The following is a 26,891-nucleotide window of genomic DNA, read 5'->3' on the forward strand; positions in this document are numbered from 1 at the left end:
CTGTGCCCCGCGACAATCGGTCTCAAAGTCTGAACCTTCTCTAGCAAGGCTGTAGGCCCTGCGCATGTAGCAGGCGTCGCCTTGGCTTTTGCCTGAGTGCCTGATTCATCCTGAATTTCTTGTGCGTGCCTAGTGATCCCCAACTTGGAATGCTGCCATGTAACGTTCAGAAATGGCGCGGAAACCAGCATGCCCTCGCAGTCTGCTTGCACATCATCATCTATCATCTTTCACACGCATGGGGTGATGGGCTGATGGGCATGGCCAAATCCACTTTCCAAAGGTGCAGCGATGCAGTCGATTTCTTGCACACTCCACTCGCCCCCGAAACGCCGGTGCGTGCTCTGCTACTGCTAGTCTGATTGGCCTACTGCAACACACAACCGCACCACCATTCCACTGCGCTGCACAGCACAACCGTCACATGAGACGAGACCTCGCCGTCCTCGCGCCAGCACACGGCTCCTCGCCTCACTTTTCCCCCTCGTTGTGTTCTCTTGTCAGCCTCCAACACAAGACACACCAGCACGCACACCCCTCTCCTCTCTCCCGTCCCCTCACTCAGTCACAGACCATCTCGCCATTGCCTAGCTAGTTCAAAAGGCCTCCGAAGTCGAACAGTTCCTGCCGGGTGCCGGCCTCGTACATACAAAGCCAGACAGTGTCCCTCCAGAGTCCAGAGTAGCCTAGCTAGGCTCCTTCCCTCACCTGTTCCCCATTTTACAGCTCACAAAGGAGTTCACCCATCAACCAGCTTGCTGCATTCCCCATGGGAGGCGCCATGAGGCAGCTGCTTAGCTTGCTGGGAGCGATCAATGGCCGCCCCAGGGAGAAGAAGAAGAAGATGACGCTGCGGCGGCGCCTGGTGCAGACGGTGGAGCTCAGGGTCAGGATGGACTGCGAGCGCTGCGAGCGCGAGGTCAAGAAAGCGCTCTCCGGCATGAGAGGTTGGTCATGCCTCACGTTGGTCCCCTGGCCCCTACGCATTCGCACCAAGTTTTCGTTGCTCGCTAGCATTGCGCCCTTGACCATGACTCCTCTCTTCTGCGCCCTGATGATGAGCTCTCTGCACTCTGCACTCTGCAGTCTGCACTCACTGAGTCAGTCAGTAATGACCATCATGTCCTTTCAGCACAAGCTTTTCCCAGCATACATTTTTTTTTTCATCACTGCAATAATGCAGCAGCATATGGCGACACCTAAACATTGAGCGACACTAGCAAAAGAAGTTCCACTTCGAATCGAAGTGCTCTTGTGAAGAGAAGCCCAAATTTACAGCGGCAATTAATTAATATTAATAACTCTGATGAAGCTGCCGCCTGCACTGCAGGAGTGCAGCATGTGGAGGTGAACAGGCTGCAGCAGAAGGTGGCGGTGACTGGCGAGGTGGACCCGGTCGCGGTGCTGCGGAGGGCTCAGTCCACGGGGAAGAAGGCGGAGCCGTGGCCCGGGCCCCAGAACACTGCCGGCTACTACACCCCGGCGGCCGCGGTCCTCTACGGCATCGGGGCGGCCCAGCTGCAGGCCCACGACGGCAGGTGGGCCAACCCGGCTGGCTACTACTACCCGTACCAGGTCCCGGTGATGGAGGCGGCCATCGGCGCCGAGCAGATCACCAGTCTGTTCAGCGACGACAACCCCAACGCCTGCTCCGTCATGTGACGCCTGCGTGTGTTTTCAAGACAACAGCTCAGTTATCAGGCTCGTGGTTTAGCCGATAGAGTATCAAGCAGGAGTAGCTGTAGTGTGGCAGCATCGCCAGTTCGTCACTGTAAATCTCGTGAGGTTTCTATGTGCTTAAATTAGGGAAACATGCAGCAGAGTTTAGGACTACTACTACGTGGTTACATTAGGGGGAAGAATGCTTAGGTCGATTGCACTGCACACAGAGCAAAAGGCAAACTTGCCATTGAGAAATTCTACTGATCTAGTATGTGCTTAGATCCCTAACCGTTCTTTATGCTGCGATAAGGCAGTGGAACATGAGATCAGCTCTGAAGGTCAATATCTCTGTCTGTCTCTCTCGCAGGCACGCACTAGTACTTTTCACTCTCTTTGTCCTCGTTTGAAACGTTGTGGGAAAGTAAGGCGCTGGATCATGATTCATAAGATATCTGAAAAAAACTATGATCTCCCGTACATAAAGCGGTCCGAGAGCAATGGAGTTCGGTGCACGGTGATACCAGCAGATCCGAAGGGTGCATGGTGAGGTAAAACCGGCTTTTTTCTGCTAGTAGTGCGAAGCCTCCTTTCGTAGGCTCACTCATTCCTGCGCTGCGCATCTAAAAATCGCCATCCATTGCCCTTGGTGCGTGCACTGCAGTCTGCAGACGCCCTCCCTCATGGCTGCATCTCTGTGGTATACTGGTATTAGCAATAGCTAGGCTGGAAGCATGCACGGTGCTGTGGCGGCCTGCCGGGTGGGTTGGCATCGGCAAGGGTCTCTGAAAGTTCAAATGGGTTTGGCAAAAGTCGCGTGCTCGCCCACCACTGTAGTTCGTCAGTTCGTGTGCGGTTCAGTCGTAAAACTTGACCAGCGGGGGGATGTGCTTTGTTGCAGTCAATGTGCTGAGACTGTGCAGACCCGTCCTCGAATGCGAGCTCACGAACTTGCTGTGGTGAGTCACCTGATCCGATAAGCTTTACTGGAAGATTGGCGCCAAACTGGTCCCAGGATATTGCTAGTGCATGCTGCTGCCTTTGTTCGTCGGTCTCAATTCAAAAATGAAAATCCGAACAGCACGATTCTTTCCTTCTCTGATTGGATGGTCCCAAACGGTATTATCACCTGATATCTCCTGTTGCCCTATTCCGTATCCAATATGTTTCCATAATATATATGCTCAAAAAAGCATGTCTTTGGCAATATACGCAGTGAGATCTTGGCATGTATACCAACAACACGGTCCGTTAGTCTCGGAATAAGATTTCAGCTTCTTCGGCGAGTCGATACGGTGATGATACGAGAAATCCATCAGTTCTGATCCCATCGCGTTCTCTTCCGTTCTTTAGAAAGAGACCGCATGCTCTGCGCTGATAGTGGGAGCTAAGCCAGCCAGCCACCGGGCACTTGGCTTTTGTCACACGCGGCATTACGTTACGGGTTTGTTTGGACGTACAAAACAAAAGTGGACGGAAAGAGGGCCTGACTTTAGCAGCAGGGGGCCATGGGAACTGTAGGAGGAAGGGAACGGATCGAGGTGACGTGTTCCCGTTGCCTGATGGCGGTCCTGATCCGTACACTAACGTGTGCACTTCTCGTCGGTCGCTACAGATCACTTGGTCTTAGTTTTTTCTTTTTCGTTTTCGTTAACAGGCGGAGCCTTTTCCTATGTAGTACTAGTGGTGAGAGCATAAATTTATGCCCTGTTCGCTTGGCTGATAAGTCATTGTTGAAAGTACTATTGGCTGATTTGTTGTGAAAGAAAAATACTGTTCGTTGGCTGAAAAATACGGCGAGTGAACAGGCGTAAGGCAGCCCCAAGATATTTTGCGCGATATCTTGAAAGGCACTGGACTAAGAATCTCTCGGCAGATTTTTCCTTCGTTCCTCAGGGCCTCCAGCACAGCACGGCACGTTGATCCGACGCGCAACCGAGCCGTTTTGGTTGGAGCTACACACGGCATGGCTCAGCTGAAAAAGTTTTCACAGTTTTTATAGAGCAATCGTAGATTCGTCTCAGCGCAGCATGGCTCGAGCCGCGCGATTGGAGACAGAAACAGAGCGGGCGCAGGGGACCCTACCCTCGCCACGGCGCGACGTCCTAGCCCAACCACGAAAACGACCGAGCGCGCCTCAGAAAACGACGGGCTGAACGGGGAGATCGACGAAGCAACGCATGGCTGGCCGGCTGCTGCCGCTGCACGACACCTCGGCTGCGTGGATACCGACCTCGCCTTGCACGCAGCACCGGCTGCCACGCGTGCGCGCACCGCTAAACGCGGTCGAGGCGTCAAAGCCATCGCGCCTGCCGCCCTGCCGGGCTTCGCGCGCTTGTTTCTCGTGATCTGCGGTACGTGCGCCGCCGCAGGCTTTGGCGGGCTAGCGACAGAGTGGAATGAACCCTTTTTTCCTCCTGAAATTCATCAACAATACCGTGTCATCAAAAATAGCTATGTGACAGTAACTCCTCCAGCTTATTAAAATTAGTAGTTAAATTTCATAGTTTAGCCATTTTGTAAAATAAAAAACTACTTAAAAAAAAGAGGTCTACAACAACCGTTATATTTCTCATCTTTAGAAGGCTAGCTGGTTCACTTTATATGGCCACCGAAAAATCATAGGATAGTCAGCTTTCTAGTTACGAATCCAAATAGCACATCTATTAAAAACCTACTTTTTACTATACAAATTCTAAAATAGCCTCCAAAATAAAGAAGAACCGAGCTTTGGAGTACCGAGCTCCATCATCACAGACAACGGCGCATAGTTCACCGGCAAGAAATTCCTTCCATTCTGCGATGAACAACACATCCGAGTCGATTGGGCCGCCGTCGCGCACCCCCGAACGAACGGGCAGGTCGAGTGCGCGAACTGCATGCTCCTATAGGGCCTCAAGCCCAGGATCTTCAACCGGTTGAACAAGTTCAGCGCACGCTGGGTCGTCGAGCTCCCTGCGGTCCTCTGAGCCTAAGGACAACTCCCAGCCGAGCCACCGGCTACACGCCATTCTTCATGGTCTACAGTTCTGAGGCCGTCCTCCCAACCGACCTCGACTATGGAGCGCCAAGGATCAGAGCATACGACGAACAGGGCACCGAGGCATCCCACAAGGCCACGAAGATGCCATGGACCAGCAAGACGAAGCTCGCGATGTCGCCCTCCTCCGCTCAGCCAAGTACCAGCAGGCGCTGCGTCGGTACCACAGCCGACGGGTGCGAGACTGAGCCTTCAACGTCGAGGACCTGGTTCTCCGCCTCGTGCAGAGCAACAAGGACTACGACAAGCTCTCTCCACCATAGGAGGGACCATACGTCGTCGTGGAAGTACTCCGGCTAGGCGCCTACAAGTTGAAAACCATCGACGGCGAGGTCTTCACCAACGCCTAGAACATTGAGCAGCTACGTCGTTTTTACCCTTGAATAAACGCATACCTTGTCTTGTCAGTTTTTGTCATAAAAATCCTCGATCTTTGGTGACATCCGACCCCTGCAAAGTGCGAGGGGTCGGACCTCACTCGGGGGCTGATATAAGTATATTTATCTTGCAAACACTCTTTGTGTTATCTTTGCAAACATTCTCTATGTTTTTCCTCTTTTCTCATGGCAAGTCCTAAGGGCTCGGATTTTGGGAACAAAATCTGAGTATAACTGGTAGGACTACGGGAAATCCACGCTCCGGTGGCTACGGCCTCCTTGCTCACCAGCGTGATCAGAATTGGCTCACCCACACTCCAAGTTTTTTGCGACCTTAACTATGGGAAGGGTCGGAAGGCACCAAACCTCTTTCACAAAAGAGGGAGAAAAGCTGAAAAGTTGTCTGCCGTAATGAAAGTTGAAAACTTATTCATTTTTTGGACAAATTCATCGCTTACAAAGTGATTTCGTCACGAAAAGGACTAATGTATTCATAAATACAAAAGACTGTTCACTCGGGGTCTCTCCCACAACTTATTCGATTATAGTTTCTGACCAGTTCTACTATGAGTACTACTACGGTTGCCGCGCCACGCTCTCCATCGGCGACGTCCTATCGCTCCGTGGGAACCTCGAGGACGCCGTCGTCTACAACATCGAGCACCACGTCGACGACTATGGCACCTCCGCTAGGGCATCCAGGGACTACGCCATCGTGATCAGCCGCAACCCTGACAACGGCGTCTGGACGGGGGTGCTTCCCGCCAAAAAAAGGCCGCCATGGCTGATGGATGCCTCTGACATCTCATCAAGCTCCATGAACTGGCTGATCTGAGCAGACGCAAAGGCGAAGCCCCCCATCGACGCAGTCCTAGGTGGCTTCCCCACCAATGAGACTCGCCTAGAGAAGATCTACCGGAAGAGCTTCCCATATGGCTCCAGCCCGACGAAGGCCTTACGGACGATGACAAAACCAATGACGCCCAACACCATCCAGTGCGCCTCCCCTTCGATAGAAGCGACCCCTTCTCGGCAAAGGCGGCTAGCATCATCTTATCTACGTTGGATGACCTCTAGCTCGACATCGCACCCTAGATTTATGAACGGATCTGTGAGTTCTCCTCTCCCTCGCATTACCCTCTCTCACTTAGGAACCGCCGCGACATGCGAACACGCTCGGCGAGAAGGAGAAAGGAGGAGAGGTAGCAGCTTAGGAGCAGGTGAAGGAATGGGATGAGAACTCCCCTCCCTATTTAAGGAAGAGGTGCAGCAGCTGAGGAAAGGTGAAAGGGTGGGACAAAAAACTCTCTCCCTTCCCCTATTCAATGCAGATGGGAAAAGCGGATAGGAATCCGAGGGGACATGCCTGGACCGATGGGACGTGCTATGGTCGACGAGACATTGCCTGGTCAAATAGGATGTTGCATGGGCATGGCCCACCACTACTACACGCTGGGCGCGAGAATTAGGGCGCACCCGCATGTAGGCGACTCCTCGCTTCCCCAGGCAGGACCATGGAATGACCCGATGATGAACCCCTGTCTAGGGGGCCCAACAGGCCTCCTAGGTCAATCAGATAGCCTGGGTAAAACGATGAATGAACGACCGCTAAAAGATAAGCATCTTTGTTTACTTACTTTGCGTGTTAATTTTATTACCGAGCTTCCAACCCCAGCAACGGCAGGGGCATGGACCTCACTCGGGGGCTGCCAAGAGTGTCAACTTGTTTAGACATCCTCTTCGCCTGACCCCTCCTTACGTTTAAAAACCGGAGACACAGTGTGCGGGTCTAAAACTTTGAGTAAAACTAGATGAACCGCTAGACCCTATGCCCTGGCGGCTATGGTGTTTTCATTCACCAGTATAATCGAATTCACAGTTCCCTGCACCGCAAGCTTTAGCATCCACCTTCTTGAGAAGGGTTCGAAGGGGTCGTCCTGTAGAATCTTTGTCGATAGAATATGCTCGGCAGTCCACCGAGGGATATCCCGTAATGATAGATTTGTCGATGGGGGTGCGCGTAATCAGAAACCGGATGGTGACACAAGGCGTAGAGATAGTGATTTAGACAAGTTCGGGCCGTCTGATCGATGTAATACCCTACGTCTTGTGTCTTTGCTGTATTGTATTGATCCGGACGACCAATTAGCTTGATCTAGATGTATGTATCTTGTCCGCTAGGGGACCCTTGCCTATCCTTATATAGTCTGGAGGGACAAGGTTACAAGTAAAGTAGCCTATTTGGTACTATACAATATCTTGCGGTGCACGCCGAGCAGCGCCGTGCACGCCTTGATCTTGTGGGCCGGGTCACCTCCGATGGTGCGGCCCATGTCTTGGGGGCCATACCCCCACAGCTAGTCCCCCAGCCTGATAGTAGGTGACATAGTCACATGGTGCCAGGGTTAGAAGGTAGAAGACCAGCTGAGCAGGCAGCCAGTCCTCGGGCGTAGCCTCGATATGAGAATAAGCACATTCACCGCAAGGTGAAGTGTGCCCACTTAGTCCCCAAGCCTGCTAGAAGATGGAGAATGAATCTTATAGCAGGGTCAAAGAAAAAGAAAGGTTGTCGATGTCGTCTGGCATGTGCGTATCAAGACTCCAGACGCGCCACCCAAGATCAGCACCCTGATCCGAACAACATGGAGCAGCTTGATAGCACACCGATGAGACATAGCAAGATCCGAGCACTGAGGAGTCCCCGATGTAGTTGGCGATGACCGAGCACCGAGGAATCCCTGGCGTAGGTGGCAATGTCCGAGCACCGAGGAGTCCCCAGCGTAGTTGGCGATGACCGAGCACCGAGGAATCCCCGGCGTAGGCGGCGATGTCCGAGCACTGAGGAATCCCCGATGAAGCTGGCGAGGTGCGAGCACCGAGGAGCGAGGAGCCTCGGCGTCGCTGGCAATGTCCGAGCACCGAGGAGTCCCCGGCGTAGCAGGCGATGTCCGAGCACCGAGGAGCGAGGAGTCCCCGGTGTCGCTGGCGATGACCGAGCACCGAGGAGCGAGGAGTCCTAGGCGTCGCTGGCGACGACTGAGCACCGAGGAGCAAGGAGTCCCTGGCGTAGGCAGCGATGTCCGAGCGCCAAGGAGCGAGGAGTTCCCAGCGTCACTGGTGATGTCCGAGCACCAAGGAGCGAGGAGTCCCCGGTGTCGCTGGCGATGACCGAGCACCGAGGAGCGAGGAGTCCCCGGCGTCGCTGACGATGACCGAGAACCGAGGAGCGAGGAGTCCCCAGCGTCGCTAGCGATGTCTGAGCATCGAGGAGCGAGGAGTCCCCGACGTCACCGGTGATGACTGAGCACCGAGTCCCCGACGTAGGCGGCGATGTCCAAGCACCGAGGAGTGAGGAGTCCCCGGCGTTGGCGGTGATGTCCGAGCACCAAGGAGCGAGGAGTCCCCGGCGTCGCTGGTGATGTCTGAGCACCGAGGAGCGAGGAGTCCCCAGCATCGCTGGCGATGACCGAGCATCAAGGAGTGAGGAGTCCTCGGCGTAGGCGGCGATGTCTGAGCGCCGAGGAGCGAGGAGTCCCCAGTGTTGCTGGCGATGTCCGAGCACCGAGGAGCGAGGAGTCCCTAGTGTCGTTGGCGATGACCGAGCACCGATGAGTGAGATGTCCTCGGCGTCGCTGGCGATGACCTAGCACCGAGGAGCGATGAGTCCCCGGCGTCGCTGGTGATGTTCGAGCACCGAGGAGCGAGGAGTCCCCGGTATAGGCGGCGATGTTTGAGCACCGAGGAGTCCCCGGCGTAGGCGGCGATGTCTGAGCACCGAGGAGTGAGGAGTCCCCGACATCGCTGGCGATGGCCGAGCACCGAGGAGCAAGGAGTCCTAGCATCGCTGGCGATGACCGAGCACCAAGGAGCAAGGAGTCCCTGGTGTAGGTGGCGATGTCCGAGCACCGAGGAGCAAGGAGTCCCCGATGTTGTTGGCGATGACCGAGCACCGAGGAGTCCCCGACGTAGGCGGCGATATTCGAGCACCGAGGAGTCCCCGGTGTAGCTAGCGACATTCGTGCAGTGAAGTGTGCCCACTTAGTCCTCAAGCACGAAGAATCTGAGTGCTGAGGAGTAACCGGCATAGCTGGTGATGAAGCATGAGCGGCGAACAGTCCGATCAACTGGTCGAGCGACGGAGTCCATGAACCGAGTGGTCCGACCAGTTGATCGGTGGGGAAGCTCGAGCACCAGGTGATTCGATCACCTAGACTATGATCCTGCAATACAAACATGTAGAACGGGTAGTACATGATGTAAAAATAAATGAACTCTGGAGAAAAATCGCCAAAGGTGATGAAACGGCGTATGCAGTTTGGCGATCAGTTGGCGTGAAAATATATTTATGTTTAATATAAACCGTCCGAATAGTTTGTGTGTAGCTGAGTCTCTAGCCCTAGCTAGACCATAGTCCATAGCGTTGAACGCGGAGCCCGTGCACGTGTAGGAGGAACAGGCATGACCAAGGAGCCGCTGCCGACCACCCATAACGCAGAGCGCGGAGCCCGTAGCACGTGTAGGGAGGAGCCAGAGACAGGGTTGTCTCTGGAGGCATCTGAGCATCAACATGACTGTTCAAGGGTTCAAGAAATCATTTGGAGAGCAAACATGGAGAAAATAGCTCGGAGAAACATTATGGCGATATACGGAGATTGGAGAATATTTAGAAGAATATTAAAGCGTGACTTAGCTTTAGATAGAAAGTCTGGTTGGCGACGTATGGCGTTATCTGGTCGGCGTTGACTGCGAGCACCTGGCGGACGGTGAGTTGTTGGTGAAAACGACCTTCGAGGTGGTTCCAAGATTGGATCTGCTGTCGCGGTGGCTAGTGTAGCCAACGATGAATCATCGTCGTGGCGGGCATGGATCTCCACGAGATTGATGGCGAGAACGTGTTGTTGATTTGAGGTCCATCTGGCTCGCTATGGGATCAAGCGCACACCCCTCCCTGGCACGCCAACTATCGATAGAATATGCTTGGCAGTCCATCGAGGGGTATCCCGTGATGGTAGATTTGTCGGTGGGGTGCACGTAATCAGGAACCAGATGGTGACACAAGACGTAGAGATAGTGATTTAGACAGGTTCGGGCTGTCTGATCGATGCAATACCCTACGTCTTATGTCTTTGGTGTATTGTATTGATCTGGACGACCAAGTAGCTTGATCTAGATGTATGTATCTTGTTCGCTAGGGGACCCTACCTCTCCTTATATAGTCTGGAGGGACAGGGTTACAAGTATGGTAGCCTATTTGGTACTATACAATGTCTTGCGGTGCACGCCGAGTAGCGCCATGCACGCCTTGATCTTGTGGGCCGGGCCACCTCCGATGGTGCGGCCCATGTCTTGGGGGCCATACCCCCATAATCTCCTTCAAGGAGAAGTTGTTAGGTCGCCTAAAATCGATCGAGTGGCTCGGATCACCGTCGAGAGACAGAAACAAAAAATTGCGATGCTCGTGCAGGTCATGCCGGCCCCATCGCAAACATCAGACCCGAACCCCGCATGGACATGTCTGGTAAGAGCTTCTCGTCGCTCATGCCACCAAGGTAACATTACCGACCCCCGCTTTTGTTTCAATTAAATCGTACATTGATTCCATACATCCAAATGTTGCATATGCAATCGCTGCATCTCAATGCTTCATGTCGTGCCACAAAGCAGCACCTGCCTCATTCGATATGAGTGGAAATTGACCGATGTTCAAAGGTTAGCCCGCAAAGGGCTCAAAGCCGCCTTGCATCAAACAGAGTCAGGGAAGAAAAACCGAGATGAGCCCCAATGGCCTTACCTGACCCCACTCAGAAGCCGACAGGGACATCTCAACCTTTCTCGTTCGATTCTAATCTTGAGCCAAACCCATAGAATCTCCATCGAGGAGAGGCCAATGGGCCACCTGAGCCTATCGAATGGCTCAGGCATCTATCAGGAGGTGGGTTAAGAAGTAGTGAAATGCCACATGAGGGCTCTGCCGACCCCATCAGCTAATGACGGACCCGAATTCCACACGAACACACCCATTAGCAAGCTCATTGAGCGCGACACTTGAGCCATCGAGGCAAGTGTCGTCAACCCCTCTGGTTGTGGAAATCGATGATGGGGTGACGCATGAAACATGACCGACCCCTATCAGACCCCAATGGGCTCGGGGGCTCGAGCCGCTCGATCCGAGATTGAAAGACCGAGGTTTGAAGGCTAGCCCACGAAAGGTCTGAGGCCGCCTTGCATCAAACAAGAGCTAGGGGAGAAAACGAAGATGAGCCTCAGTGTCCTTTGCCCAACCCGCATTAAGGCGGATAGGGTCATCTCAACCTTCTAAGTTCAATCCAGCCTCTAGCCGAGCCCATAGAATCCCCATTGAGGGAGAATCTGTTGGAAGGTGGGTCAAGGAGCAACAAAACGCCACCCTAGGGCTTTGCCATCCCTATCGCAGAGCAACAGGGTCGGGTTCCGTTCGAATATCCCTGTTAGCGAGCTCATCAAGCACGTCACTCGAGCCGTTGAGGCAAGAGACGCCGCCTCAATCCCTCCAGTTGCAAAAACCATGGATAGGGTGACAGTAGCAAAAGGAGCCAACCCTTGACCGAATCCTCGCCATGTGTAGGGGCTTGGGGAAGGCGAACATTCGATACGCATGGTCATAGAATGATCATTAAAATCCTAAGTAGGAGGTACGCGTGAATACAAGAGTAATTTGCTACCCTCGCTTCGGTCTCCAGTAACATCCGGCCCTAGCGACCGCAAGGGGTCGAATCTCACTCGAGGGCTGATAAAGGTACGAATACCTTCTTTTTTAAAATAATAGTTGTTGCGTAAGACCTCTTCCTCGTGTTAAGGTTGATGGCAAGGTTTGTGGGAACAGATAAACGAGCATGCATGGTAAGACTGCAAAAAAACCATGCCCCGACGGCTACGGTAACTTTGCTCACTAGCATAATCAAAACTTCCCCCTTATACACCTCGGGCCCTATGGTCTTAACGAACAAAAGGGTCGGATCGCATAGACCTTTTTTCTCTAATGCAAAAGGGAAGAAAGTAAGATCAAACAAATGAAACAAAATTACAAAACTATTTTTGGACGCACAAGTACCGACACTTGTCCACAGATTATAGAAAAATGTTTATCAGACTTATTCGACTAACTACTTCCTTGGAGGGAGAACTATTTCTTTCAGCCTGTCCGCCAGGTTTTGCGCAATAGGAGTCTCTGCCTTCTCAATCTCATCCAGCTCAGAGTTTTTGTAGCCGGGCGCGAAGCTAAGGCTCATTGCCTCTAAGTTAACTTCCTGATCATAATGAGAGCGGGCAACAGCAAAGGCTTGGGTGATCCCAGCATGAAAGGCATTCTCCTCAAGCTGGTGCACCCGCATCGTGATATCTACGGCACGGAATGCAAGTGAGTTGGTTTCCTCCGACCATGCCACCCCCAAGTCAACAAAAACAACCCCGATGATGGCGCATAGGAGATCATGCTCATCACTCTCAGCCTAAAGAATCCTCCGCACCTCGGTGAGCTCCATGCCCAGCCCAGTAGAGATGCTCTTGGCCTCCAGCCTTTGGTCCACCACGGCTCCAAGATCCGCCCGAAGGGAGCTGACCCCCTGACACACCTCGTCGCGCTCTCGAACGGCCTAGTCATGCTCCTTGCGGGCCATGCCGCGCTCTGAGCGAAGTCTTTCTATGGTCTAGCGTAGCTCATCTCACTCCCTACGCAATCGGGTGATCACCTCGACATCCAGATTCACCCTCTGCTGTAGGGCCATGGACCATTCCTCGGCTTCTAGCTTGAGGTCCTGCTCCCTCTCTAGCTCTTCTAGGAGCTCGATGGCCCACTGGCTAGCCTCGGCGTCCTTTTGGAGCAGCTCATCCCACTCCTTTTAGACTCTGGCGGCCAACTCCTCGTCCTGTTGCGCCCTCACCGACAGATCCTGGAACATCCCATGGATCTCCTCCGCGTCCCGGTGCGCCTTGGCTTCCCACTGTTGGGCGGCAGCAAGCTAGGCGCTCACATCTTCGCATAGCTAGGCCTCCTCAGTGAGGTGGTCCCATTCCACCTTATGCTCGTGGAGGAACCAAGATTTCTCCTGACTATGAGAAATGAGGGACTAAAAAGAAGACCAACATAAAAAATACAAAAATACAAAAATACATGAAGAAAGAAGAAAACGAGAGGAAAGATCAAGCGGATACCCGACCAGTGGGAATGATGACATCATGTAGGATGCCCCTGGCCTGGCTCAAGGCATCCATCATAGCCGAGAACCCAACATCGAGACTCTCCCGCTCTATGCTCTCGGTAGCATCATCGAGCGACAAGAGAGTCGACGTTGGGTCTTGAGGAGCCATCCACTAGAGCAGCGGCTCACCCCGCGTGGGCGACCGGCTGCCCCCCGACATCAGGGCCAAGGGCGATGCACGCTGATCCTCTCCACCACTGCCACAACGCCCAGGGACCCTCTGGTCGTATCCCCCTCCGTCCGGCCCACCTCGGGCGCCACCGCTTGGGCCACCGGTAGCACGAATTGCACCGCTCCTTTGGACACCACCATGGCTACGTCTAGTGGCACCTGGCTTGTCATGATCATGGCCACCTCCGCTTGCGATGCTAGGGCCTCAGCTTGCGGCACGGCACCTACCATGGAAGGCGCCACAAGGGCGAGCGACGGCTCTGTCTGCTCCGACATAGGTGGCGGAATCACCTCCACCACCGTGTGCTTGGTGACCCCCGAGGATGCCTCTTCAGCCCCAGTGCTTGAATGACCCACCAAGGGCACGGGCGCCACCATAGGCGGAGCCTGACCGACCGACGAGGCCATAACATCGGCTCTGCTCTTGCCTAAAACAGGAGCAATGTTGGGCGACGACGCCCATTTAGCAATGCTTTTCTTAGGCGCCAGCGCCAAAGAGTGGACCTGTCTCAAGATTATGCAAGAGTTAAAAGTCATAGGTCACACAGAAAAATAGAAAGGCAGGAAACAAGAAAAATAGAGGAATCGGTGACTTACACTGGCGCTGTTGGGCGGTAGGAATGTTTTGGGGATGAACCCCTAGATTCCTGCTCCAACTCATCTGGGTGGGACCGTTTCGAGCCTACCCCCTACTCCTAGGCAGAGGGGCTCGTCTCCCTTATCTCCGAGGGTGCGGCGGTAGAGCCACCCCTCTCTGTCGGTACCTCGGGGTGGTGATAGATCTGCTCACCCCCATCAGCTCATGGGGCGCGATAGTGGAGCCACCCCCCTCCACCGGCACCCCAGGCGTGGCGGCAGATCTGCTCGCTCCCACCAGTCTTGAGGATGGGCCAATGGTTTGGCCCATCTCCGCTGGTCTCACGGACTCACTTCCCCCGCATGGAACGGGAAGGGTCTCTATGTGGATAAGTAGGTGCCTTTCAGTGAATCCTCGCCCTCTAGGACATGCCACTCCACATTGGCAACTACCTCGTCATACTCCTCGTCGTCGTTGTCATCGTCATCATCACTATCTGTCTCCTCTCCTTGCTCTCGTGCTTGTTGCTTCTATAGCATCTTCTTCCTCTTGAGATCCTTCATCTTCCTATCCCACTCGATCACGATGCGATTCACCATCTCCATGAGCTGGTCCTTTGGTAGTGGAGCCAGGTGAAAGGTCCTTGTGTGGTTTTGGTAATTGAGTGACAACTTAGGTGGACTAATTGTGTTTATGTGAGATACACAGGTGATTAGTCCACGGGTACATATGTGTGAGCAACATATCTTGAAGATGTTGCAAAGCTTGCACATATGATGATGAAGGAGCTTAAATGCACATGAGACATGACATTGAGTCATGTGATCAAGGTGGAGAAGATCAAGACAAGACTTGGCTTGATGGACCGGTTGCAAGCATGAAGGGCAAGTCGAAGGCTTTGGAGTGATGGACCACGTGGCGGTGAAGCTTGAGCAAGACTTGGCACCGATGGACGATGGCAACGGTGAAGAGCAAGTGAAGTCAAGATCGATGAACCAATATGATCACGTGATGATATGAAGTGGATCATATCATTGTTGATCATGTTGGTGCATGTGTTGCATCGACATTGGAGGAGATAGAATGGAATGCGCAAGGCAAAGGTATAACCTAGGGCATTTCATTTCACCGGTCATAGGTGTGTAGAGAAGTATATGACCGGATTTAGGATAGATGGTCGTACTATCAAGATGGGCAAACTTGTTTGCATATTAGTCATCTAGTGCCACTCGAGTGATCTAACTTTGTATCGTCGCTAGGATCGAGTGGCGTGGCAAGTTGAGTGGCTAACATCCTTTGGGAAATGATTGTGAAAAGCTAACACACATACACATGGTGGTGTACACTTGGTGGTGTTGGCACATTTACAAAGGAGGTGGTGATTCGGTGCTTTTAGGAAAATGGAATGCCTATTTTCTATTATGCCGGATGCAAACTCTTGGTGGTTGGCATATTTGAGCAAGGGCGAAGAAGTTAGAGTTGAAAATGAGTTGATCGCAAAGACGCTGGCGTCGGTCAACTAACCGGACATTGGGTCTGAAAGCACCAGACGCTAATAGGTTGCGTCTAGTCAAGCTGACAGGTCTACACAGTACCGAGGGTATTGCATCGGACGCTGGTCTATGTCCGGTCAAGGTGAACCGGACGCGTCCGGTCAAAGAAATACGCCTCAGGAAGCTTACTGGAAACGACCGGACGCTGGAGGCTCAGTGTTCGGTCAGTTGAAGCTGCTGCATCTGGTCAGGTCAAGTGACCGTTGGAATTGGGACACGTGGTCATCTACGGGCGACCGGACGCTAAGGTCCAGCGTCCGGTCAACACGACTGGAGCGTCCGGTCAGCTCGATTCTTGCCCAGTGAAGGGGTAACGGCTAGTTTAGCCCTTGGGGCTATAAATAGAAGTGGCCTTCAGCCATGGCAGGTGCTGAGCACCTTGGGGGACTTTGTGTCCATCCTTGAGAGTGCTTAGGAGCCCTCCATCTCACACATACTTGATAGTGATCATCCGATTGTGTGAGTGAGCGATTCTAGTGCGATTGCATCATGAGGTTACATCGAGTGGCACTAGGTGATCGAGTTGCAAGCCGGTGGTGCTTGTTATTCTTGGAGGTTGCCACCTCCTAGACGGCTTGGTGGTGGTCTCCGTCGAAGCGCGCAAGAAGCTTGTGCGGCGCTCTGGAGAAGTGCTTGTGAGGGGTACTTGTGCTCGCCCCGCGGGAGCCACGAAGAGCAACTCTAGTAAAGCGTGTCATTGAGCTACCCTCACTAAGGGGTAGGTTCTTACGGCGCCTAACGTGCGGGCTTAGCGGGTGATGCTAATTAGCCGCCGAACCACCAAGTGAGCGGTCGACACAACGGGGACTAGCATGTTGGCAAACACGTGAACCTCGGGAGAAAAATCATCGTGTCAACCTTTTCTTCCTGTTGGTTTGTTTCCCTTTACACAAGCTTGCAATTACTTTTACATATATTAAGCTTGTGTAGTTGATCTTGTAATTAGATTGCTTGTGTAGCTTGCTAATTACCTTCTTGCTTGTGTAGCATAGAAGTAGCTCCCTTGCGTGGCTAATTTGGTTTTAGTAACCTTGTTAGTCACATTGCTTAGTTTGTGTAGCTAAGTATTTGTGCTCTCTAATTAGGCATTGGTTGCCTTGTTATTGAGCATTGCTAGTAAGCTTAGTTTGCTTTGTGCTTTTGCTTACTAGCATAGGTAGGAGCTCCCTCATAGCTTAAAGTACTAGTGGCATAGGTTTGTGCGACCTTGCTCCTAGAATTGATTAGGAGAGCTCTAGCTAGCCTGGCACCTTTGTTGCATAATTGTTATCTTTGCAAGGTGCTAGTGAACATATATAGAGGGGTATAGTCTTGGCTAGACCGATAGTTTTAATTCCGCATTTGTATCGGTTAGCCGACGCGATTAAGTTTTTAGAAAAGACTATTCACCCCCCTCTAGTCCGCCATCTCGACCCTTCACCGGGCTATCCCTAAAGATGAGTCTCTTCAGCTGGTCCCGCTATCCTAAGGTTAGCATCAAGGGGGGTCAAAAATTCAAGTGAAAAGGAGGTAGGGGAAGGAAAACTTACAAAGTCAATGAACCCCGGTTCTAGCCACATTAGGGGATGCTCCCGCACTAGACACACAAAATCAAGGACAACGCCGGCGTTGTCCTTCGAAGGCTCCATCACCTCCTTGATGCGCTGCGCTGCTTCAGTGGGGGGAAGCGCTTCATTAACAAGTGTCATCCCTTTGAGCGATGCCCTAGGCACCATTAGGTATAGGGGAAGCACACGGCTCATCAGCGGCGCCACCCTCCACATGTGGTAGGCGTTGATGATCCCCGACCCCTTCATGCCCCTCTCCTTTAGAATTTGGAGGGTGGCGAGATGGTCCTTGATCCCCTTCTTGTCTTTGTCTGGGACACCCCACTTCCATGACCCAGGGACCTCTTCGATGATGCACCTAGAGAACGCTGGCAAGGGGGTGGTGACATCATCCTTGACGTAAAACCAATGCGAATACCACCCCTTATTGGAGGTTGATAGGCGCATCGACGGGTATTCGTTCACTCGGTTGTTGCGGAGATGAATGCCGGTGCATCCTACCAGCACGCTCAGCTCTTGCTTCCCGACCCGCCTCTTCAAAAGGTTGACGACGAAGAGATACCACCATAGGTCGAAGTGGGGACTAATCCTTAGGAACCCCTCGCATAGGGCGACGAATGCCACAATGTGCTGGACCCCATTGGGAGTAAGGTGTTGCAACTCCACCTTGTAGTAATCCAGTAGCCCCGGAAGAAACTTGTGGGTGAGGATGGTGAATCCCTACTCATGAAAGCGAGCGAAGGACACCATGTAGCCTTCGAGCGACGATGGCTCATCCTCATCACCGGGCAGCCGCCACTCCTCGACGGCGGTCAACAGGCAAAGGAGGCCATGGTGAATGAGGCCCTCTAGGCGCTGAGGGATGATGTCGGATCTACACCATGACTCCATTGAACAATTGGAAGGGGGTGGATGCAAGCTTGACGGCGGCAGCGATGCGAATGTGAGCCTAACAGCGACCGTGATGCGGGTGTGGGAGGCTCAGGCGATTGGCGGCGGAGGTTGCAGATGCAAAGACGAGGAGGCAAAGTACGGAACCCTAGGGGTGAACCCCCTTGGTTTTATAGGGGTGACGAATGTAAGAAGAGCAACCGTTTCACCTACGATCCCTATCCTTTCCCACCAAAATCACGCCGGACGTTTTGCCTTCCCAAGCAGACCAGGACTCTTTTCCCACAGAGGGGATATGAGTCAAAAAGCATTTCTCTGGCCTGCCTAGGCCTAGGAGTTTGAAGGCTAGCCCAACAGTTTCAATGGCCGTCCCAACAAGGGGTAGGCCCATGAGTGGCTAGAACTCAGGTGCACGAGCATCAAGGGAACCTTGATCTACAATCGAGTCCCAACTGGGCTGACCCTAGATGAAATCCCCATGAATGGAATACCAGGGTTCCCCTTAAATTGTCCAGTTGACAAAAAAATGAAATCTCATAGCCATACCCACGAAGGGTCCAAAATTACCCCCCGGGCGATTGTATTCGAATCACCCGGGGGCTCGAGGGCTACACCCGACAGGTGCGCTCGCACATACCCTCTGGCGAATCAAAATATCCTCGGGCGATTCTACCTAAATCACCCGGAGGCTCGGGGGCTACACCCATCGGGTGCGCTCACGCACACCCTCTGGCAAGTAAAATCACCCCCGGGCGATTCTATCTGAATCACCTAGGGGCTCGGGGGCTACTATCGAGGACCTAATACCGGAGTGCCCAGTGAGGTGAAACTGATAATGATCAAACGTTGATGCTCCCAAACAGACAAGAACACAGCTACACTTCTTGCCCAGAGGACTGAAGATTGGCTTCGCCTCACCCGATGGCTGAGGGTTGGCTCTGCCTCGCTCGACATCTAAGAGCAGGCTCTGCCTCGCTCGATGTCTAAGGGCAGGCTCTGTCTCGCCCGATGTCTGAGGATAGGCTCCGCCTCGCCTGACGGCTGCACCCTGCTCCTTCATAATGATGAGCACAGGGCACGGCAGGACATTTGAGTTAACCGCAGTACCGAGGACCTTGCCCTACATGCCTACAGAAAGGTACCATTAGGATATGACGGGATGGGCGCTTTAAGCCCTTTTCAACCTAATGGAGCCTAAACAATGTTGTAGGCACTGACTTTTGTCTTACAATGTTGTGGACACCACCGTCAGCCCTCGGACACGGATCCTGATACAAGCATACGACAACCACTACAATCGAAGAGAGAACTCACGTCATCAACTGTAATAGACATATAGTCACTTTCCCATCTACTCCCCGTAGAGTCATGGTTCGGCACCCTGACACACCGCACCGTCCATCGGGGGAGGATGGGATGTGACCACTCTCTAAAATGAAGCAAGAGCTCGGCCCTATCAGGATCAACAAAGCATGCTATCCCTAGCGTGGTCTGCCATGATAGCAGGGCAGACTCAAGGGAAAAGGAAGACCTAACACCTTCGAAGGACCTTGTCTACCTTTGGTTTTTTTCCTTTTTCTACCATCTATAACCCCTACTCCCCCCTTGGTCTATAAAAGGGAGGGTAGCGCACCCCACTAGGGGGACGAATCAATTCCACACACAATACACAACCAAGCAGCGACTGAGCTCTTAGTGTCCTTTTGACCTTTTCATCAGAGACTTGGGACATGTCCCTCTCTCGACCGTTTGTACCCCCTACTATGAACCTTTTTTGGTACTAATAATACGAGCAGTAGTGAACTGGACGTAGGGACATTCTACCCGAACCAATATAAATCTTGTGTCCTTTAGTACACCATCCAAGCCTAACGTGCAACAATATAAATTTACTAGTTGGTGTTTGTTTGAAACACCGACATCATGTTTATCTCTTCATCACTAGATTCATCATCACTAGAGCTATCACTAATATCACTACTAGAGATATCACTAGAAGGTGGAGGAGATTTGGCCTTTGATTTTGATTTTACACCTTCTCACGCTTTGCATGAGACAAATGTGAGAAGAGTAGTAGTCATCATTAGACATGTGGTTGAAGAGCCTTGGTGTAGGGGATGACTTGTGAATGGCAACTGTTGCAATCTTCTCATCCTCTTCACTTGTGCTCTCTTTAGTTGAGTCACATTCATGCCCTATGTGAGCCTCTCCAATGTTCTTCTTGCTCTTTGTCCTTAATCTCATATGGAGACTTGGCAATGAAGTGATTGGTGCTACCACAATTGTAGCATGTCCTCTTTTTTTTATTTGGAAAGTTTCTCTTCACTACCTTATAGCCTTGCTTCTTTAACCCCTTGTGAAATCTCTTCATAAAGAGAGCAACATCATCAATCTTCTCATATTGATCATCATCATTTTTACTTTTACTTTAAGATGATGTGGTCTCTACTCTTTCTTGAACTTGCTTGCTTGCTTTAGGCTTGCTAGTTGAAGCTTGTTGGTTGATCTTGGACTTGCTTGTAGAGCCTTGCTTGCTTGATTTCTTGGCCTTGAGAGCTACATCTTTGATCTTGATGCCCTCTAGCTTTGCTTGCAATTTTCCAAGTTTCTTCCTCTTATTTGCTTCTTCTCTTTGCATGTCAAAGGTCAAGATCCTCCCAAGTATATCATTTGGTGTGAAGTACTCAAACTTCTTCTTGTCTCTAATTAGAGTGACTATGGCTCATTTCTAGGTGAATAAGCTTCCAACATAATCTTGATAACTTTGTGATAATCTAGCTCATCACAACCATAGCCTCTAATCTTACACACCATTGTCATCAACCTATCAAACATCTCTTGTGACCCCTCTCCATCTAAGATTATAAACTGGTTGAGCTTTGATATCAACAAATCAATCCTTGTCTTTCTCACTTTGTCAACCCCTTCATGTGCTAGGTGCAAAGTGTCCCATATTTGCTTGGCAACATCAACTCCAATCACTCTATTATACTCATCACCATGCAAGGCACTAAGCAACATGCTTGTGGCTTGACCATTGAGGTGAATGATTCTCATCTCTTCTAGTGTTGGGTTCTTGAGATCAACCAGAGACTCAAATTCATTGCAAACAATCTCCCAAATGCCAGGGTGAAGACCTATAAGATAGGCTCTCATCAAGTGCTTCCACTTGGCAAAGTTAGTCCCATTGAAATGAGGTAACTTGCCCACGGGCACATTGATGAAAGACCTCCGATCATGGTTAGTCATAGGAATAGAAGAGTAGTTAAAGGATATGGCGACATATTTGTTGTTGTTGGCCTTGCCCTTTCCTTTCTTCTCCTTCTTGTTCCCCTTCGACACTTGGTATAACTCATCATCATCTCCATCTTTGGAACTACTTGATATGCTTGATGATGCACTTGTTGCCTTCTCTTCTTCTTTCTTCTTCTTCCTAGGTTCTCTTCTTTTTCTTCTTGCTTCTCTCTTGAGCCTTCTTTCTTCTTTCCTTTGCTTCTTCTCCTCTAACCGCTCCTCCTCCTTCTTCTGCTCTCTTGCTTCTCTTTTAGCTTTCTTGCCTCCTTCCTTCTTCTTCTCTCATTATCATCGAGAGCTCTTTTGGCATCAGTAGCCTCAAGATGTGGTAGTGTGGTGTTGATTGTTGTTGACACGCTTAGCTCACCATTGTCCGTGTCAACATCCACCGGCTTCACACCACTAAGTCCTCCTTTGGGCTCCATACCTCACGCGATGAAGCATATATGAGGTAACCTTGCATTGATACCACTTGTATGATCTCTGGTTGGCCTAGGGGGGTGAATAGGCTTGTCAAAACAAACACTCAAACTTTTATCAATTTCACCTTGTGGCACTGTCGCTTTGACGGGCGGCACTGTTGGGTCAGAACAGAGGCATTGCCACACCTACAGATAACTTCGAGTCATAGTTCAAAATCAGTGAACAAAAACTTAGATCGGAGAAATTTCTTAGCCTACTGCAGATATGATAGTCACAGATCGAGAGCTAGAAGTAGTAGGAACACCACACATAAGTAGATCGACTAGAAACCCTAGAAATCACCTCAACAAAAATATAACATGCAGGTAATGTAAATCAAGCACAAGAGACACAATGATTTATCCTATGGTTCAGCTCGCCACTAAGGCTTGCCTACGTCTACGTTATTGAGGTTAGCCACTAAGGCCTAGGGCTTTCCAACCCTTCCTCATTCTTAAGTTAAGAGACTTAACTTTTGAGATGAGGGGTGAGTTTACTAGCTTTAAGAGATGGTTACAAACCTCCTAGGGCTATCACACAAGTTGACAAGCTCCACGGGCGATGCTCTAGCCGGCTAGGAGCCAAGCTCTAAGAGTAACAAACACAACTGCCAGCCAAAACATGAACCAAGTGCTCTTTTGAGTTGAGGAATCAATGGAGCTGCTCTCTAATCGAGTTTTGGACCCTTTTCTCTCAAGGATTGATGGGGAAATCAATGGATTTGCTTGAGGGCTCAAGGTCACTAATGGAGGGGGAGAGAGAGAGTTCCTTTTCTATTTTGGATGAGCTGGAATGAGCAGAAGGAAGAAGATAGCCATTGGGGAGGAAGAGGATGGGTATAAATACCCCCTCAGCCCCAATGGTCACTCAAGTCACGACAGTGCCACGGCTTAAGTGCGGCAGTGCCGCACGAGGCAAGACAACAAGGGTAAGAGTGAAGTGTAGGCTGTCTTGGCTGTGAATATGAGGATGCATGTGTATGTTTGAGCACTTGGTAGCACATGTTAGCTTAAGCATTGTGTCCCCTTTATAGTATGGCTTTTCCTATACTTAAATTCAAAATATTAAAGAATTTAAACCTCTTTTGAGTTTGAAGCCATCAACATTTGTAATTGGGGGCTCCTCCATTTCGTGTAGCATCCTTGAATATAAATTTCTTGCTTGTCATCTCGATAAATCTTATTAGTTCTCTAATTATGTGGTTATTATCACCAAAATCCACAATTAGGGCTTGATTGCACTTTCATTAAGACGTCTGGACGGATGGACGCCTCCCACCGCTCTCTCCCACACGCGCTCGTGCCCGTCCCCATTCTTATCCCTTTAGCGCTCGCACCCCTACCCAAACCCGACGATGTGGCCATGGCTACTTCCCTAGCTAGCGATAGCGCACTCCCCCACCTCGGCATGCGTGCTCCCTCCCTGGCGTCCTCTCCCACCCGGCGGCTCCTTCCCCCACCCTGGCGTCCTCATCCACTGGGAGCGCCCAACGCCTGTGAATCCAGTGGCCCTCTCCCCACCCTGGCGAGATCCATAGAGGTGCCACGACGGTGTTGAAGGGAATGGGCTGCTCTTCTGCACCCCGGTGCGGCGGCCTCCCCATCCCCAACGGTGCCCTCTCTCACCTCGGTGGCCGGAATCGAGTGGCCCTGTCTTTCCCACCCCTATGTTGCATATATATATATATGTTTTAAGTGTTTCAGACGTTTTAGATGTATGTTGCAATCGTTCATATGGATGTTGCAAAAGTAGATCGAGGGATGTCGCACATATTGCATATGTTGCAATTGTTCCAGTGGCATGTTGCAAGCGTATATTTCGAGTGTTTTAGATATTTCATAAGTATGTTTCATCTATGTATTCTGACACATGTTGTAGGTGTGTTTATCTGGATGTTGCATATATTTGACACATACGTTGTATGTGTTTTGTTTGGATGTTGCATATGGTTGCAATGGTTTTCAAGTGTTTTCAGGTCTTTTTCTTCAAGTGTTTCAGAAGCATATTTCAAGTGTTTCAATTGTCTTCACATGTATGTTACAACCATTGTATTTGGATGTTTCAAAAGTAGATCCGATGTTGCGTCTCTCACCCCACCTTCTGTTGCATCGTCTCTCCTAGCGCCGGTAGGGCATCCATATATGACGCCGCGGCTGGGTCCTTCTAAATCAGAGGCGTCGCGCACCCTTCCCCTCTTGTCGCTCGAGCGGCACGAGCACCGCGTGGAACGCAAAACGGAGTGCAGCGCGCGGGCGTCCGTCCGGAGGTCCGGGCGCTAGCACTACCATTAATGTAATATACAACTCCGATTTAGGCCCCTAGCCATTGTGGAGAGATGAATTTGTCGCGTTAGCTTTTATACTTCCCTTCTAGAAGCAATATATGACGTTTAAACATATAAATGAACTGTGAAGAAGAATAAAATAAAATAGCCATTAAAATGCTACATGAGTGGTCTAAAGTTTAGCCCTTAAGGATCAAATAGAAGAATAATATGAAGAAAAAAGTGAGCAGATAAGATAAATACGAAATTCCCATGCACTCATATCCAAAGACATGTCACGTACTTACAGTTCACTGTATGACATGGTTGGATAAACAGATAAGACATAGACAGTTAGTACCAATCCATCAACATCTTGTTCGTTTCGTCGTAAACGATCGTGGATTATTTACTGCTGGCTGGTTTGGTGTGAGAGAAAAATATTATTCTATCTTATAATCCACGATCGTATACGAGCAAACGAAAAGGCTGATAGTAGTTTGACTACTGTGTCGGTCATAAATATATTTTGATCAGAGAAATCAACAATTTTAACTCTTAATTCCCCTTAAAATATATTTTATTTGCTAAAGAATCAATATCCCTCACCTGGCGGGCTCTTTGAATATAGATCTATTATGATGTAATTTTTATGTTCTAAACTGGTACGTGCTTTAATTAATCGTTGTTTTATAGGTTTGTAAAGTTTGCTATGAAATGGCTACGCCAGTAGCTCAGAGAGCGGGGGCCTATGGTGGAAGAAGCTAGGGATATTTGCTTAGGAGAGCCAGTGTGCAGACTGCGGCCATTCTCCGGAGACGATATTTTCACACGATGTTTGAGTGCACATATGCACTGTGGTTTTGGGACGGCATCAAAGAAATGACTGTCCAAAAGGAACCTCGTTTACACCCTCTGACCTGGGCGAAAGATTTGCTAACAGGTGGATTGTGTTCGGAGGGAGATAGCCCTCCTTGCTTGTGGTTGCTGATCGTTATGGACGGGCAGAAATGCTAGACAACACTGCAAAACTGCCTAGTCCGTATATGCGGCAACCAAATATGTCACAAAGATGCTAGAAGTCATTCAAAAAAAAAAGATGCTAGAAGTCCTGATGCAAATATATCAGAAACCTATACGGGCTACTAAAGTAAAGCATCCATGATCCATGGAAGATCATAGTTTTTATGGGGCAAGGGGCAATGGAGTAACTGGGGTTGTTGTGCGGAATAAGCAAGGCCAACTGGTATGTGGTCATTATCAATGGTATAATCATCTGGAGGACGTGTTGATAGTAGTAAGAGGTATGGACATACTTGGCGCGAAAGTGGAGAACTTTGCATGCTATTGTGGAGTGGTAATTCGATCAGCTCCTGAAATCACCAGATGGAAATGAAGCAGCGCACTGTTGTGCGGCTGCTGCCTCCTCGAGTCGGCATACGTGAATGACAGCTGCAGCTACCGTAGGATCATAGATCTAGCCATAGCTTATTCTATACGATATAAAAGGGAGATACAGTACATCCTAAGAATGTATAGAACGAACTAGCGAGAGACAGAGAGGGTAGGGAGATGGTGGTGAACCTGACACCGCGGAGGGAGAAGGTTCAGCGGACGTCATCGGGTTCGTTGATGATGTTTGCGCACGGGCAGCGACGGTCGGTGAAGATCGCGGCGGCGCAGTGCAGTGGTGGAGGAACTTTCCATCATTGGCTGCGCCCCTCACTTAGATCGGGTTTAGGGTTTTGTCGGTAGGGAGGTCGGCTCAAGTCAACCTCGTGATTAGAGCCGTCGGCCCCACCTCTTTATATAGCGCAGGGTGACAGGGCCCTCCAGCCATGGTGGGCTGGGCGTCCCCGATCAGGGCGTAAATCAAAGGCCCAACTGGGCCGTTGGGTCCAGTTAGGTTAGAGATTAATCTAACAATCTCCCCCTTAATCTCTTTCCATCTTTCGCTTTCATATTCTTTACTTTTGTTCATTCAATTACAGATTAGCGCATAGAGCATGTCTCATCATCACGGTCCATTGCCGATAGATTTAACAGCTACAACACACTAGTCTGTTCTGAAATAGATATTTATCTTTGGGCCTTCTTTTATTCAGGAATTATAGGCTTTCCCTTAAACCCATGACGGCTACATGTTCTCTGAACACGTTGGGTGGTAAGCCTTTTGTAAGCGGATCCGCGAGCATCTTTACTGTACTTATATGCTCAAGACTTATGACTTAATCCCGAACTTTATCTTTCATAACATAATACTTTATATCAATGTGTTTGACAGCACCACTTGACTTATTGTTGTGAGTATACTGTACTGCTGGATTATTATCGCAGTATAACTTTAGTGGTTTATAGATATCGTCAACCACCTTTAAACTGGGTATGAACTTCTTTAACCAGTTCATCTGCCTCGTTGCCTCATAACACGCTACAAACTCGGCATATATTGTGGACGATATAGTGACAGTTTGCTTTGAGCTTTTTCATGAAATAGCTCCCCATGCGAGAGTGAATACATATCCAGACGTGGATTTTCTATCATCTCCCGCATAATTAGAATCTGAATATCCCACTATATGGAGTGAATCAGATCTTCTATACGTCATCATGAGGCATTTCGTTCCTTGCAAATAATGCAAGACTTTCTTTACCAATTTCTAGTGTTCTATTCTAGGATTGCTCTAGAATCTGCCAAGTAACCCGGTAATAAATGTCAAGTCAGGGCGCGTGCATACTTTAGCATATTGCAAGCTTTCGACGGCTGAAGCATATGGAACCACTTTCATTTGATCGATCTCATATTGGTTCCTAGGGCAT

General features: G+C 50.5%; 1 protein-coding gene across 2 annotated transcripts; it reads left to right on the forward strand.

The window, feature by feature from the left end:
- Nucleotides 1–502: 502 nt before the first annotated feature.
- On the forward strand, nucleotides 503–1,957 carry LOC136464472 (heavy metal-associated isoprenylated plant protein 20-like). Of its 2 annotated transcripts, none has more exons than XM_066463420.1 (2): nucleotides 503–947; nucleotides 1,313–1,957. In XM_066463420.1, exons 1-2 carry the CDS (start codon nucleotides 770–772, stop codon nucleotides 1,660–1,662), a joined length of 528 nt encoding a protein of 175 aa, XP_066319517.1. In that variant the 5' UTR covers nucleotides 503–769; the 3' UTR covers nucleotides 1,663–1,957. The 2 variants fall into 2 exon arrangements, with proteins under 2 accessions (XP_066319517.1, XP_066319518.1); XM_066463421.1 differs by having other exon boundaries at nucleotides 1,331–1,957.
- Nucleotides 1,958–26,891: the final 24,934 nt, after the last annotated feature.

This window comes from Miscanthus floridulus, chromosome 7, assembly GCF_019320115.1.
Source record: "Miscanthus floridulus cultivar M001 chromosome 7, ASM1932011v1, whole genome shotgun sequence".
NCBI classification, from domain to species: domain Eukaryota; kingdom Viridiplantae; phylum Streptophyta; class Magnoliopsida; order Poales; family Poaceae; genus Miscanthus; species Miscanthus floridulus.

Coding starts and splice junctions, on each gene's coding strand:
- LOC136464472 (XM_066463420.1), top strand. CDS start 770: ATGGGAGGCGCCATGAGGCAGCTGCTTAGCTTGCTGGGAGCGATCAAT. Junction 948..1,312: donor AGCGCTCTCCGGCATGAGAG/GTTGGTCATGCC, acceptor ACTCTGATGAAG/CTGCCGCCTGCACTGCAGGA.